At 41.1% G+C, this 17,317-nt stretch overlaps 1 protein-coding gene across 2 annotated transcripts in view; it reads left to right on the top strand.

Annotated features, from left to right (window-relative positions):
- Window positions 1–17,317, top strand: part of st6gal1 (ST6 beta-galactosamide alpha-2,6-sialyltranferase 1) — a 163,936-nt gene that overhangs the window by 55,825 nt on the left and 90,794 nt on the right. For both annotated transcript variants that reach the window (XM_014195776.2, XM_014195778.2), the window contains exon 6: window positions 7,940–8,037. In XM_014195776.2, coding sequence (XP_014051251.2) covers window positions 7,940–8,037 — 98 coding nt within the window. The remainder of the gene's footprint in view (window positions 1–7,939; window positions 8,038–17,317) is intronic.

Below are 17,317 nucleotides of genomic sequence, written 5' to 3'. Positions count from 1 at the left end.
ACGAAAGCAAAACATTAGATTATGTCAGCAGAGTACCAAGCCAGAAATAATCAGACACCCATTTTTCAAGCCAGCATATAATGTCACCAAAACCCAGAAGACAGCTAAATGCAGCACTCACCTTTGATGATCTTCATCAGATGACAACCCTAGGACATTATGTTATACAATACATGCATGTTTTGTTCAATCAAGTTCATATTTATATCAAAAACCAGCTTTTTACATTAGCATGTGACGTTCAGAACTAGCATACCCCCGCAAACTTCCGGGGAATTCGCTAACATTTTACTAAATTACTCACGATAAACGTTCACAAAAAGCATAACAATTATTTTAAGAATTATAGATACAGACCTCCTCTATGCACTCGATATGTCCGATTTTAAAATAGCTTTTTGGTGAAAGCACATTTTGCAATATTCTAAGTACATAGCCCAGGCATCACGGGCTCGCTATTTAGACACCCGGCAAGTTTAGCACTCACCATAATCATATTTACTATTATAAAAATGTCATTACCTTTTGTTGTCTTCGTCAGAATGCACACCCAGGACAGCTACTTCAATAACAAATGTTGGTTTGGTCCAAAATAATCCATCGTTATATCCGAATAGCGGCGTTTTGTTCGATGCGTTCCAGACACTATCCGAAATAGTAAAGAAGTGTCACGCGCTTGGCGCAATTCCTGACAATAAAATTCAAAGTATTCCATTGCCGTACGTCGAAGCATGTCAACCGCTGTTTAAAATCAATTTTTACGTCATTTTTCTCGTAGAAAAGCGATAATATTCCGACAGGGAATCTCCTTTTCGGCAAACAGAGGAAAAAATCCCAAAGGCGGGGGCGGTCGGGGTCACGCGCATAAGCTAGTGTCTCTTGATGGGCCACTTGAGAAAGGCGATAATGTGTTTCAGCCTGGGGCTGGAATGACGACATTCTGTTTTTTCCCGGGCTCTGAGCGCCTATGGAAGACGTGGGAAGTGTCACGTTAGAGCAGAGATCCTTAGTAAATGATAGAGATGGCAAAGAAGTTCCAGAAATGGTCAGACAGGCCACTTCCTGTAAAGGAATCTCTCAGGTTTTGACCTGCCATTTGAGTTCTGTTATACTCACAGACACCATTCAAACAGTTTTAGAAAATTTAGGGTGTTTTCTATCCATATGTAATAAGTATATGCATATTCTAGTTACTGAGTAGGAGTGGTAACCAGATTAAATCGGGTATGTTTTTTATCCAGCCGTGTCAATGCTGCCCCCTAGCCCTAACAGGTTAAAAGTGCCTTCCTCACCATCTTAAATAAGCATGCCCCACTCAAAAAATGTTGAACTAGGAATAGATATAGTCCTTGGTTCACTCCAGACCTGTCTGCCCTTGACCAGCACAAAAACATCCTGTGGCGTTCTGCATTAGCATCGAATAGCCCCCGTGATATGCAACTTTTCAGGGAAGTTAGGAACAAATATACACAGGCAGTTAGAAAAGCTAAGGCTAGCTTTTTCAAACAGAAATTTGCATCCTGTAGTACTAACTCAAAGAAGTTCTGGGAAACTGTAAAGTCCATGGAGAATAAGAGCACCTCCTCCCAGCTGCCCACTGCTCTGAGGCTAGGAAACACTGTTACCACCGATAAATCCACTATAATTGAGAATTTCGATAAGCATTTCTCTACGGCTGGCCATGCGTTTCACCTGGCTACCCCTACCCCGGTCAACTGCCCGGCACCCTCCAAAGCAACCCGCCAAAGCCCCCACCATTTCTCCTTCACACAAATCCAGATAGGTGATGTTCTGAAAGAGCTGCAAAATCTGGACCCATACAAATCAGCCGGGCTAGACAATCTGGACCCTCTCTTTCTAAAATTAACTGCCGAAATTGTTGCAACCCCTATTACGAGCCTGTTCAACCTCTCTTTCGTATCGTCTGAGATTCCCAAAGATTGGAAAGCTGCCGCGGTCATCCCCCTCTTCAAAGGGGGTGACACTCTAGACCCAATCTACTACAGACCTATATCTATCCTACCCTGTCTTTCTAAGGTCTTCGAAAGCCAAGTTAACAAACAGATTACCGACCATTTTGAATCCCACCGTACCTTCTCCGCTATGCAATCTGGTTTCAGAGCTGGTCATGGGTGCACCTCAGCCACGCTCAAGGTCCTAAATGACATCATAACCGCCATCGATAAGAGACATTACTGTGCAGCCGTATTCATCGACCTGGCCAAGGCTTTCGACTCTGTCAATCACCACATTCTTATTGGCAGACTCGACAGCCTTGGTTTCTCAAATGATTGCCTCGCCTGGTTTACCAACTACTTCTCTGAGAGTTCAGTGTCTCTATGGGTGTGCCACAGGGTTCAATTCTCGGGCCGACTCTCTTCTCTGTATACATCAATGATGTTGCTCTTGCTGCTTGTGATTCTCTGATCCACCTCTACGCAGACGACACCATTCTGTATACTTCTGGCCCCTCTTTGGACACTGTTAACTAACCTCCAGACGAGCTTCAATGCCATACAACTCTCCTTCCATGGCCTCCAACTGCTCTTAAACGCAGGTGAAACTAAATGCATGCTATTCAATCGATCACTGCCCGCACCTGCTCGCCCGTCCAGCATCACTACTCTGGACGGCTCTGACTTAGAATACGTGGACGACTACAAATACCTGGGTGTCTGGTTAGACTGTAAACTCTCCTTCCAGACTGACATTAAGCATCTCCAATCCAAAATTAAATCTAGAATCGGCTTCCTATATCCCAACGAAGCATCCTTCACTCATGCTGCCAAACACACCCTCGTAAAACTGACCATACTACCGATCCTCGACTTCGGTGATGTCATCTATAAAATAGCCTCCAACACTCTACTCAACAAACTGGATGCAGTCTATCACAGTGCCATCCGTTTTGTCACCAAAGCCCCATACACTACCCATCATTGCGACCTGTACGCTCTCGTTGGTTGGCCCTCGTTTCATACTCGTCGCCAAACCCACTGGCTACACGTTATCTACAAGTCTCTGCTAGGTAATGCCCCGCCTTATCTCAGCTCACTGGTCACCATAGAAACATCTACTCGTAGCCCTCGCTCCAGCAGATATATCTCAATGGTCACCCCCCCAATTCCTCCTTTGGTTGTCTTTCCTTCCAGTTCTCTGCTGCCAATGACGAACGAACTGCAAAAATCTCTGAAGCTGGAGACTCATATCTCCCTCACTAGCTTTAAGCACCAGCTGTCAGAACAGCTCACAGATCACTGCACCTGTACATAGCCCATCTGTAAACAGCCCATCTATCTACCTACCTCATCCCCATACTGTATTTATTTATTTATCTTGCTCCTTTGCACCCCAGTATCTCTACTTGCACATTCATCTTCTGCACATCTACCATTCCAGTGTTTAATTGCTATATTGTAATTACTTCGCCACCATGGCCTAATTATTGTCTTAACCTACCTCATTTGCACTCACTGTATATAGACTTTTTGTTTTCTTTTGTTCTACTGTATTTTTGACTGTATGTTTTGTTTATTCCATGTGTAACTCTGTGTTGTTGTATGTGTCGAATTGCTACGCTTTATCTTGGCCAGGTCGCAGTTGCAAATGAGAACTTGTTCTCAACTAGCCTACCTGGTTAAATAAAGGTGAAATAAATAAATAAATAATCATTCACCTCTTACATTTAGACGTTAGCGGAACACCGCTCCAATATCCAATGATAGGGCGTGGCGCGAAATACAAACTCCTTGAATCCGAAAACTTCAATTTTTCAAACATATTACTATTTTACACCATTTTAAAGACAAGACTCTCCTTTATCTAACCACACTGTCCGATTTCAAAAAGGCTTTACAACGAAAGCAAAACATTAGATTATGTCAGGAGAGTACCCAGGCTGAAATTATCAGACACCCATTTTTCAAGCTAGCATATAATGTCACAAAAACCATAACCACAGCTAAATGCAGCACTAACCTTTGATCTTCATCAGATGACACTCCTAGGACATTATGTTATACAATACATGCATGTTTTGTTCAATCAAGTTCATATTTATATCAAAAACCAGCTTTTTACATTAGCATGTGACGTTCAGAACTAGCATTCCCACCGAACACTTCTGGTGAATTTACTAAATTACTCACGATAAACATTCACAAAAAACATAACAATTATTTTAAGAATTATAGATACAGAACTCCTTTATGCAATCGCGGTGTCCGATTTTTAAAATAGCTTTTCGGTGAAAGCACATTTTGCAATATTCTGAGTAGATAGCCCGGCCATCACAGGCTAGCTGTTTTGACACCCACCAAGTTTGGTACTCACCAAACTCAGATTTACTATAAGAAAAATTGGATTACCTTTGCTGTTCTTCGTCAGAATGCACTCCCAGGACTTCTACTTCAATAACAAATATTGGTTTGGTTCCAAATAATCCATAGTTATATCCAAATAGCGGCGTTTTGTTCGTGCGTTCAAGACACAATCCGAAGGGTAAAGAAGGGTGATGCGCCCGGCACGTTTCGTGACAAAAAATTTCAAAATATTCCATTACCGTACTTCGAAGCATGTCAAACGCTGTTTAAAATCAATTTTTATGCGATTTTTCTCGTAAAAAAGCGATAATATTCCGACCGGGAGTCGTTGTTTTCGTTCAAAGACTGAAAATGTAAACATGGAGTCGTCTCGTGCACGCGGGCGCCAGTCTCATAGTTCTCAGATCGACCACTTACCAAATGCGCTACTGTTTTTCAGCCATGGCCTGCAAAGTCATCATTCAACGTTCTGGCGCCTTCTGAGAGCCTATGGGAGCGTTAGGATCTCTGCTGTAACGTGACATTTTCTTTGTTTAGGATAGAGATGTCAAAGAAGGCCAAGAAATGGTCAGAGGGCACTTCCTGTTTGGAATCTTCTCAGGTTTTGGCCTGCCAAATGAGTTCTGTTATACTCACAGACACCATTCAAACAGTTTTAGAAACTTTAGGGTGTTTTCTATCCAAATCAAACAATTATATGCATATTCTAGTTACTGGGCAGGAGTGGTAACCAGATTAAATCGGGTATGTTTTTTTTATCCGGCCATGCAAATACTGCCCCCTATCTCCAACAGGTTAACAAGGCAAGTCAGTTACCAACAAATTCTTATTTCAATGACGGCCTAGGAACAGTGGGTTAACTGCCTTGTTCAGGGTCAGAATGACAGATTTTTCCCTTGTCAGCTCAGGGATTTGATCTTGCAACTTTTCAGTTACTAGTCCAACGCTCTAACCACTAGGCTATCTGCCACCCCAATGTGGGCAAGACAAAGGAGATGATTGTTGACTACAGGAAAACGAGGACCGAGCACACCCCCATTGTCAATCTGTAGAGTTTAACAACGGATGTAGGCTTCATTACAAGTGTGTACGCACTCTCGACCATGGTGATATAATTAATTGGCACAACCATTGTTGACAAATGTATTTCATATCTGTTTTTCCACCCGAGTGTAGACGAAGCTAGTTAATGGTCCAATTCATGTCAGTCACACTAAATTTAAATATTAACTTGAGTGATCTTAATTTTACTCAACAGTAGGTCATATTGTGCCTTAAGCCAGCACTATTTCTTGGTCCTTCCTGCTGGGGTCAGGGGGCTTCATGTTCAGGAATCGAGGACAAATGGAATGGAATATTAACAATAAGTATGCATAATTTATAAAGATATCCACACAGTAAATTAATTGGCCACATTTATGAATGAAAATTCAATTTTAATGAAATATTTACCACCATTGTCTATACGGCACCCACAGTAATGGTGGCAGCTTTTGGTTTGCGGTGTGATTTAAAAACAATAGCACATAGTTACACCATGGGCAATAACAGATATGGAAATCATTCTCAATCTAAGTAACATCTGTAAATGAATGAGACCAGGTGTGCCTCGTCTGATTGCTGAAATTGCTGATACTAACCTTGTATATTTTCTTTTGAAAATCTGCCACTGAACCACACACTTTATCTAGTGAGAGCGAGCGCACAACATTTCATCTTTAATTAGCTGGTTGTCCCATTGAAGTCAACATTACTTTCATGGGAGACCTTCTAGTATGGATAAAGGCCTGAAAGCAGGTAGATAGATAAAAGAGTGACACCACCACAGCTGCAAGAATGTGTGATCTCTCGATATGTTCAATTATTAATTTCCAAGCCCAACTAACTAGACAGAACAGTGGTCAGGCTACATTGTTGTCATTCAATAAAGGTGTAGCTAGCTACTGTAACATTACTGTACTACCTTACTGTAGCCTGCAGACTACAACCAAGCTAGATAACTACAAACAAACAATCCATTTCATCAATAGGCTTTTTATAGTGAGCTCCGAAAGTATTGGGACAGTGACACATTTTTTGTTGTTTTGCCTCTACTCCAGCACTTTGGATTTGAAACGGTGCCTATGACGTTAAAGTGCAAACTATCGGCTTTAATTTGAAGGTATTTTCATCCATATCGGGTGAACCGTTTAGAAATTACAGCAGTTTTTGAAAATAGTCTACCCATTTTAGGGGACCAAAAGTATTGGGACAAATTCACTTATGTGTATTAAATATCCGGAAACAACTTTATTGACCTTTAGAAGTAGATCTATTCAATCTTCAACAAAACCCAAGTTAGTAATAATTGAGGAATTCATTATATATGCGCGCATGTCTGTAAGTCAATCAATCAAATGTATTTATATAGCCCTTTTTACATCTAAGCTGACATATGGAATTGTTTTAAGATACTATGGATCATTTAGCTATTTGATTTGGAGTTTTAGGACCCATTTAGGTATCAACAAAAAAATATAAATACATGATTTGATAAAATATAGATTTTGGCCTTTGCTATTAAAGCCAATATAAACGCATTGAATAACACATTCATGAATGGGAAAACAGACAGTAAAATAAAAAATCATAAGAAACAAGGTTTTGAAGTATCTGTCCTAAATCTAGGAGATATAAGAAAGCTCAGGAAACCTGTTTTTGCTTTGTCATTATGGGGTATTGTGTGTAGATATATGAAGGGGAAAAAAATGATTTAATACATTTTAGTATAGGGCTGTTACATAACAAAATGTGGGAACAGTCAAGGGTTCTGAATATTCATATTTAACCCCTTTTTTGTTATGCACAAAACTACCTTCATAACTTCAGACGAGTCCAGTGACACTTGTGGGGGTTATAGAGCAAAACAGAGAACACTATCATGTTCGTGAGAGTCTCCCCTTTCCATAAGAGTTTTGTAGGTCAAACCGTTTGGACACTACAGACGTTTTTGTGAGAAGACCGATTTTCGGGATGTCTCATGTTCTGACAAACACCGCGCTAGCTCTGTCCCCTTTCACCACAGATGTGGAAGTGCAACACTGGCGGATGCGGTGGACTGAGACGCATCCAATGGGTCCCGTTTGGCTCAGTTGGTAGAGTATGGCGCTTGCAATGACAGGGTTGTTGGTTTGATTCCCATGGGGGAACAATGTGAAAAAAGTATGACATTTATGCACTCACTACTGTAAATCACTCTGGACAAGAGTGTCTAATATAATGTAATGCAAAAAACCTGATATCTCTAGCTTTAACTGACATATTCTGATGGGGATTTTTTTGTTATGTAACTTAGATTGCCGCACCGGGGTGTCAATCGACTCTAGGGGGTTAATTAAGAAATAAGGCCCAAGGGGGTGTGGTATATTGGTCATTATAAACACAACACAATATACAACCATACACTCCACCTGAATCTAAATACAGATTCGGATGCAAAACTGAAATACATGGGCATCTCAGAAATGCATCCAAAAAAGCTTATAAGCCCACTTCTGTACAGCATCTGTAGCTTCAGTGATTCCAAATGAATGATATAAAAATAAATACTGTACTTATTTATCATTGTCCAACCACAGACTCCCATGATGCAGTGCTGCGGTTCAACGCAGCGCCCACCGTGGGGTACGAGAAAGACGTCGGCTCCAAGACCACCATCCGCCTCCTTAACTCCCAGGTAAACACATGCCTAGTATCTACGTTTAACCACACACCTACACAGTTATTTTTTGTTGTTGTTGAGTCAACTTTAAAAAAATCAAGGTAAACAGCTGCAATATGATTTCTACTGAACTGAGTCATGGCGCTGGAAGGAATAGCAGCCATTTTACGGGCTCCTAACCAATTGTGCTATTTTGTGTTTTTTTTGAGCTGATCTTTACTTTTTTTGTACACAATATTTCCGCCATCGTTTCCTATGGCCGGAAAGAGCTTCTGGACATCAGAACAGCGATCATTAACCTCAATTTGGATGAGAATTTCTACTTCAATGAGTCGAAGGAGAATGACATACCGCTCATCCTGGACCAGGCCCAAATCCCAGACACTTGAAAAAGGAAGAGGTGCCGTTATAGAGGCCGGCGTGTGGGATACCTGACGAGACTACGTCTGCAAGTGGATAAAGTGCCTCGACCCTCATGCAATCACTGGAGAATTAACTGGACGAGCTCCATTGGAGACTATCCTATCAGCGTGATCTGAAGAACTATAATAACCTATGTTTCTACGAGTCGTGGCTGAACAAGGACATGGAACATTTTAATCTAGCTTTTTTTCTATACGTTGGTCACCGATACCTTAAAAAAAAGTAAGGGCATGGTACAGAAAACCAATCAGTATCTGGTGTGACCACCATTTGCCTCATGCAGCACGACACATCTCCTTCACAAAGAGTTGATCAGGCTGTTGATTGTGGCCTGTGGAATGTTGTCCCACTCCTCTTCAATGACTGTGCGAAGTTTCTGGATATTGGCGGGAACTGGGACATGCTGTTGTACACGTCTATCCAGAGCATCCCACACATGCTCAATGAGTGACATGTCTGGTGAGTATGCAGGCTATGGAAGAACTGGGACATTTTCAGCTTCCAGGAATGGTGTATAGATCCTTACGACATAGGGCCGTGCATTATCATGCTGAATCATGAGGTGATGGCGGCAGATGAATGGCACGACAATGGGCCTCAGGATCTTGTCACGGTATCTCTGTGCATTCAAATCACCATCGATAAAATGCAATTGTGTACATTGTCTGTAGTTTATTCCTTCCCATACCATAACCCCAACTCCACCATAGGGCACTCTGTTCACAATGTTGACATCAGCAAACCGCTCTCCCACACGTGGTCTGTGGTTGTGAGGCCAGTTGGACGTAATTCCAAATTCTCTAAAACAACATTGGAGGCAGCTTATTGTGTTGGGTGACAAAACTGCACATTTTATTGTCCCCAGCACAAGGTGCACCTGTGTAATGATCATGCTGTTTAATCAGCTTCTTGATATGCCACACCTGTCAGGTGGATGGATCATCTTGGCAAAGGACAAATGCTCACTAACAGTAATTTAAACAAATTTGAGCACAAACATTTCTGGGATCTTTTATTTCAACTCATGAAAAATGGGACCAACACGTTACATGTTGCGTTTATATTTTTGTTCAGTGTATTTACCAAAAGAGTTTAAATCTATATTTTTTGGACCGGTCTTCTTACCACCACAAACCAATTGCTGGCACGAAGACCGCACTCAACAAGCTGTATAGGGCCATAAACAAACAAGAAAATGCTCACCCAGAGGCGGCGCTTCTAGTGGACGGTTATTTTAATGCAGGAAAACTGAAATCCATCTTACCTAATTTCTTCCAGCATGTCATCTGTGCAGTAGAGGTGAGACAACTATAGATTAACTTTACTCAACACACAGAGATGCATACAAAGCTAACTCTATCCTCCTGATTCCTGCTTACAAGCAAAACAAACAGGAGTACCAGTGATGCGCTCAATACAGAGTGCATGCTTACTTCAAGGCAACCAACACTGAACCATGCATGAGAGCACCAGCTGTTCTGGATGACTGTGTGATCACACTCTCTGTAGCCGATGCGAGTAAGACCTTTAACCTCTCTGGGCTAGGTAGCACCAAATCGTCCCACCTACGTAACAGCCAGTTGAATCCTGTGGCGCGATTTTCAAATACCTTAGAAATGCTATTACTTCAATTTCTCAAACATATGACTATTTTACAGCTATTTAAAGACAAGACTCTCGTTAATCTAACCACAATGTCCGATTTCAAAAAGGCTTTACAACGAAAGCAAAACATTAGATTGTCAGCAGAGTACCCAGCCAGAAATAATCAGACACCCATTTTTCAAGCTAGCATATAATGTCACATAAACCCAAACCACAGCTAAATGCAGCACTAACCTTTGATCTTCATCAGATGACACACCCGGGACATTATGTTATACAATACATGCATGTTTTGTTCAATCAAGTTCATATTTATATCAAAAAACAGCTTTTTACATTAGCATGTGACGTTCAGAACTAGCATACCCCCCGCAAACTTCCGGGGAATTTACTAACAATTTACTAAATTACTCACGATAAACGTTCACAAAAAACATAACAATTATTTTAAGAATTATAGATACAGAACTCCTCTATACACTCGATATGTCCGATTTTAAAATAGCTTTTTGGTGAAAGCACATTTTGCAATATTCTAAGTACATAGCCCAGCCATAACGGGCTAGCTATTTAGACACCCAGCAAGTTTAGCCTTCACCAAAATCAGATTTACTATAACAAAAATGTTATTACCTTTGGTGTTCTTCGTCAGAATGCACTCCCAGGACTTCTACTTCAATAACAAATGTTGGTTTGGTCCAAAATAATCCATCGTTATATCCAAATAGCGGCGTTTTGTTCGTGCGTTCTAGACACTATCCGAAATGGTAAATCAGGGTTACGAGCATGGCGCAATTCGTGACAAAAAAATTCTAAATATTCCATTACCGTACTTCGAAGCATGTCAACCGCTGTTTAAAATCAATTTTTATGCAATTTATCTCGTAAAAAAGCGATAATATTCCGACCGGGAATCTGCGTTTCGGTAAACAGAGGAAAAAACTGAAAGACGGGGGCGGCCAGTGCACGCGCCTAAGCCCACTGTCCCCTGATCGGCCACTTGAGAAAGGCGATAATGTGTTTCAATATGGGGCTGGAATGACGACATTCAGCTTTTTCCCGGGCTCTGAGAGCCTATTGGAGCCGTGGGAAGTGTCACGTTACCGCAGAGATCCTTTGTTTTGGAAAGAGATGTCAAAGAAAGCCAATAAATGGTCAGACAGACCACTTCCTGTAAAGGAATCTCTCAGGTTTTTGCCTGCCATATGAGTTCTGTTATACTCAGACACCATTCAAACAGTTTTAGAAACTTTAGGGTGTTTTCTATCCATATCTAATAAGTATATGCATATTCTAGTTACTGGGTAGGAGTAGTAACCAGATTAAATCGGGTACATTTTTTATCCGGCGGTGTAAATACTGCCCCCTAGCCCTAAGAGGTTAAACAGGCTAACATTCATAAAACAGATTACCAGGACGTGTACTTAGAGCATGCACTCTCCCTGACTCAGTCTGTAATACCTACATGTTTCAAGCAGACCACCATAGTCCCTGTGCCGAAGAATGCCAAGGTAACCTGTCTAAATGATTATCGCTACATAGCACCCACATCTGTAGCCATGAAATGCTTTGAAAGGCTGGTCATGGCTCACAACACCATCATCCCAGACATCCTGGACCCACTCCCAAGTCACATACCTCCCCAACAGATCCACAGATGACGCAATCTCTAATGCACTTCACACTGCCCTTTCCCACCTGGACAAAAGGAATACCCAAGTGAGAATGCTGTTCATTGACTACAGCTCACCATTCAACACCATAGTCCCCTAGCCCCCTCCTGTACTCCCTGTTCACCCATGACTGCGTGGCCACACACGATTCTAACACCATCATTAAGTTTGTCCATGACACGATGGTGGTATGCATGATCAGAGACGATGATGAGACAGCCTATAGGGAGGAGGTCAGAGACCTGGCAGTGTGGTGCCAGGACGATAACCTCTTCCTCAACGTCAGAAAGACAAAAGGAGCTGATCGTGGACTACAGGAAACGGAGGGTTGAGCATGCCCCCATTTACAGTTGAAGTCAGAAGTTTACATACACTTAGGTTGGAGTCATTAAAACAAATTTTTCAACCATTCCACAAATTTTTTGTTAACAAGTCGGTTAGGACATCTACTTTGTGCATGACACAAGTCATTTTTCCATCGATTGTTTACAGACAGATTATTTCACTTATAATTCACTGTATCACAATTCCAGTGGGTCAGAAGTTTACATACACTAAGTTGACTGCCTTTAAACAGCTTGGAAAATTCCAGAAAATTATGTCATGCTTAGGCTAATTGACATAATTTGAGTCAATTGGAGGTGTACCTGTGGATGTATTTCAAGGCCTACCTTCAAACTCAGTGCCTCTTTGCTTGACATCATAGGAAAAATCATAAGAAATCAGCCAAGACCTCAGAATATAAATTGTAGACCTCCACAAGTCTGGTTCATCCTTGGGAGCAATTTCCAAATGCCTTAAGGAACCAGGTTCATCTGTACAAACAATAGTACGCAAGTATAAACACCATGGGACCACGCAGCCGTCATTCCGCTCAGGAAGGAGACGCGTTCTGTCTCCTAGAGATGAACGTACTTTGGTGCGAAAAGTGCAAATCTATCCCAGAACAACAGCAAAGGACCTTGTGAAGATGCTAGAGGAAACAGGTACAAAAGTATCTATATCGACATTAAATGAGTTCTATATCGACATAACCTGAAAAGCCGCTCAGCAAGGAAGAAGCCACTGCTCCAAAACCGCCATAAATAACCAGACTATGGTTTGCAACTGCACATGGGGACAAAGATCGTACTTTTTGTTGAAATGTCCTCTGGTCTGATAAAACAAAAATAGTACTGTTTGGCCATAATGACCATTGTTATGTTTGGGTGGCAGCATCATGTTGTGGGGGTGCTTTGCTGCAGGAGGGACTGGTGCACTTCACAAAATAGATGGCGTTATGAGGCAGGAAAATTATGTGCATATACTGAAGCAACATCTCAAGACATCAGTCAGGAGGTTAAAGCTTGGTCACAAATGGGTCTTCCAAATGGACAATGACCCCAAGCATACTTCCAGAATAGTGGCAAAATTCACCCAACTTATTGTGGGAAGCTTGTGGAAGGCTACCCGAAACGTCTGACCCACGTTAAACAATTTAAAGGCAATGCTACCAAATACTAATTAAGTGTATGTAAACTTCTGACCCACTGGGAATGTGATGAAATAAATAAAAGCTGAAATAAATCATTCTCTCTATTATTCTGACATTTCACATTCTTAAAATAAAGTGGTGATCCTAACTGACCTAAGACAGGGAATCTTTACTAGGATTAAATGTCAGGAATTGTGAAAAACTGAGTTTAAATGTATTTGGTTAAGGTGTATGTAAACTTCCAACTTCAACTGTATATCGACGGGGCTGTAGTGGAGCGGGTTGACAGCTTCAAGTTCCTCGTTGTCCACATCACTAAGGACCGATCATGGTCCAAACACACCAACACAGTCGTGAATGCAACAACAATGCCTCTTTCCCCTGAGTAGGCTGAAAAGATTTGTCTTGAGCCCTCAGATCCTCTAAAAGTTCTTCAGCTGAACCTTTGAAAGCATCTTGACTGGCTGCATCACCGCTTGGTATGGCAACTGCTTGGCTGTAAGGCGCTACAGAGGGTAATTTGTACGACCCAGTACGTCACGGGGGCCAAGCTCCCTGCCCTCCAGGACCTCTATACCAGGCGGTGTAATAGAAGGCCCTAAAAACTGTCAAAGACTGTAGCCACCCAAGTTATACACTGTTCTCTCTGCTACTGCACATCAGGTGGTACCTCAGCGCCAAGTCTGGGACCAAAAGGCTCCTTAACAGCTTCTACCCCCAAGCCATAAGACTGCTGAACAGTTAATCAAGTGGCTACCCTGACTATTTGCATTGACCCCCTTTTTATTTACACTGACTCTCTAGCACCGGCTCTACGCTCACTCACTGGACTCTACCCACACACTCACACATGCTATATTGTCACACCATAACACACATACACTACATACGCTCACACACACACACACACAAAACACACAACTTGTACTTACTTTTTAACTTTGCATTGTTGGGAAAGGGCTCATAAGTAAGCATTTCATGGTAAAGTCTACACCTGTTCTATTCGGCGCATGTGACAAATAACATATTTGATTATTTCACTCAACTTTGGGGCAGAAAGGTTTTGCTAACATTAGGGATGTGCATCTTTCCCTTTCATATGTATCTAGCTAGATACATGGCCTCCTATACAATACAGGAATGATACATTTTAGTTTGAACATTGAACATTTCAACATTCCATCAAGTTGAATTTAAGACTTAAGAACTTTTTACTGCTACTTGGAATGCAATTTTGAGGTCTGCGCACGCCACAAATCTAGAGGTCATCCATAGTGTCATTAAATGTGAAGACTGTTATTTTAACAAATCAATGCTCTATTTGTAATTATTATTATGTGATTAAACTAATCATGTAAACTTTAATTAACTAGGAAGTTGGAGCACCACTGACAAATGTTTATAGAGTCTCTATTTCCCGAATCGACTCTTCAGATATTTTCATATCTTATCAATTAGTCTTCCATTAAATGATTATTAATTGTTACCTCATTAGTCTCATTCCAAGTGTCATAGAATGCTTGGTTATCTGCACGAACCCTAGTTTCCATAATGAATCAGCATATACAAATTGGCTTAATTATTTATTTACTAACTAAATAATCACAGAAATACATAACAAACAAACATTAGCTGTTGGTTACTAACAATGATAGTAAAGTTCCTAGTGGGCTTAGGCAGATATGATGGCTTGGTAGACAAAGGGAAGGGGTGGGGACTGAGAGAGCGGGAAAGACAAAATGCATTCACTACATACAGTCTATAATTCTATTCATTGACATGCTATACCTTTGCACACGAACGGCCACTCATCAGAGAATAATTGCAAGTTATATATTTACACCCGTATGTCGTTGTTGTCTTCTCTGTTGGAATCCTCGATCGTCCTTTAGGGTTCATCAGAATCTCTGGTTAACTTTCCCAGAAGTTGCAATGTCTTTCGTGGTTGTAGGTGGTTAGAATGAATACTTTAGTGTACCCTTCGGAAATGTTCTCATAGAATAGATGCGTCGGCGGTTGTCGGTATTCTCGTTGTAGACTTACATAATTTCTAGCTGCAGACTAGTAATTATACGTCTAAGATTTGCTCTTATTCTGTAGTGATTGATAGTCTCAGAGTTGAACCATTTCCAGCCGTGTAGCAAATTCTACACGTGGTATGGTCTTTGTCCTCTGGTAGAGTAGTAGTGCCAACTATTTGAACATGTCACGTCAGGAGTGGGTTTTATACTCTGTCGAAGAAGGGGCGGTTCTATGATGCCTAATGTGATGTCTGGGCTCACGGGGGTGTGGCCACTGACTAGTTAATCTTTACATGAAAATCCATACTCTCATTTAGAAGGTTAATATCACATTACATCTTTTCACAAATATGTTTCACAATATTTAGATGTAAACATGACAGCTAGGAAATGTACACTTTAAGAGATACAGTTATGTGAGTTTCCTATTCAGGAGATCACCAAATGAAACACGCTCGTCATAACTGGGCCTTAAGTGTCCACGGACCATTCCCACATTCTCAAAAGTAAAAATATAGTTTCATTCTCCCATTTTGGGGATTAGGAGTTTGGCCAAGAGAGGTGCTTTGTTCTCTGAGACTCTCTCAATACTGCATGGCAGTTTCTACCAGGTATTTATGACCTGCCGAAACACAAACAGACCCCACAGAGCCCCAGGACAGCAACACAATTAGACCCAACCAAATCATGAGAAAACAAAAAGATAATTACTTGACACCTTGGAAAGAATTAACAAAAAAACTGAGCAAACTAGAATGCTATTTGGCCCTAAACAGAGAGTACACCGTGGCAGAATACCTGACCACTGTAACTGATCCAAACTTAAGGAAAGCTTTGACTATGTACAGACTCAGTGAGCATAGCCTTGCTATTGAGGAAGGCCGCCGTAAGCAGACCTGGCTCTCAAGAGAAGACAGGCTATGTGCACACTGCCCACAAAATGAGGTGGAAACTGAGCTACACTTCCTAACCTCCTGCCAAATATATTACCATATTAGAGACATATTACACAGATCCACAAAGAATTTGAAAACAAACCCAATTTTGATAAACTCTCATATCTACTGGGTGAAATACCACAGTGTGCCATCACAGCAGCAAGATTTGTGACCTGTTGCCGCAAGAAAAGGGCAACCAGTGAAGAACAAACACCATTGTAAATACAACCCATATTTACGTTTATTTATTTTCCCTTTTGTACTTTAACCATTTGCACATCGTTACAACACTGTATATATACATAATATGACATTTGTAATGTCTTCATTCTTCTGGAACTTCTGTGAGTAATGTTTACTGTTCATTTTTATTGTTTATTTCACTTTAGTATATTATCTACTTCACTTGCTTTGGCAATATTAACATATGTTTCCCATGCCAATAAAGCCCCTTGAAGTGAATTGAGAGAGGGGGGGCTATGATCCTCCCCCCAGGGCACGTCATGACAATAGCTAACATACAGTGCCTTCGGAAAGTATTCAGACCACTTGACTTTTTCCACATTTTATTACGTTACAGCCTTATTCTAAAATGGATTAAATAAATAAAAATCCTCAGTAATCTACCAACAATACCTCACAATGTCAAAGTGAAAACAGTTTTTTTTTTAATGTTTGCAAATGTATTACAAAAAAAACTATTTACACAAGTATTCAGAGCCTTTGCTATGAGAACTCGAAATTGAGCTCAGGTGCATCCTGTTTCCATTGATCATCCTTGAGATGTTTCTACAACTTGATTGGAGTCCACCTGTGGTAAATTCAATTGATTGGACATGATTTGGATAGGCACACACCTGTCTATAAGGTCCCACAGTTGACAGTGCAAATCAGAGCCAAAGCCAAGCCATGGGGCGGCAGTGGTTAGATGGTCGGTCCAGTAACCGAAAGGTTGCTAAACTGAGCAAGAAAAGGAACGTCCCTTTTTCAGGACCCTGTCTTTTATTTATTTTTATTTTACCTTTATTAAACTAGGCAAGTCAGTTAAGAACAAATTCTTATTTTCAATGACGGCCTAGGAACAGTGGGTTAACTGCCTTGTTCAGAAGCAGAATGATCGATTTTTACATTGTCAGCTCGGGGATTTGATTTAGCAACCTT

Source organism: Salmo salar, chromosome ssa04 (assembly GCF_905237065.1).
Source record: "Salmo salar chromosome ssa04, Ssal_v3.1, whole genome shotgun sequence".
Lineage (NCBI taxonomy): Eukaryota > Metazoa > Chordata > Actinopteri > Salmoniformes > Salmonidae > Salmo > Salmo salar.
The sequence above is the reverse complement of the archived record's forward strand: the minus strand, read 5'-3'. Positions and strand labels throughout refer to the sequence as shown.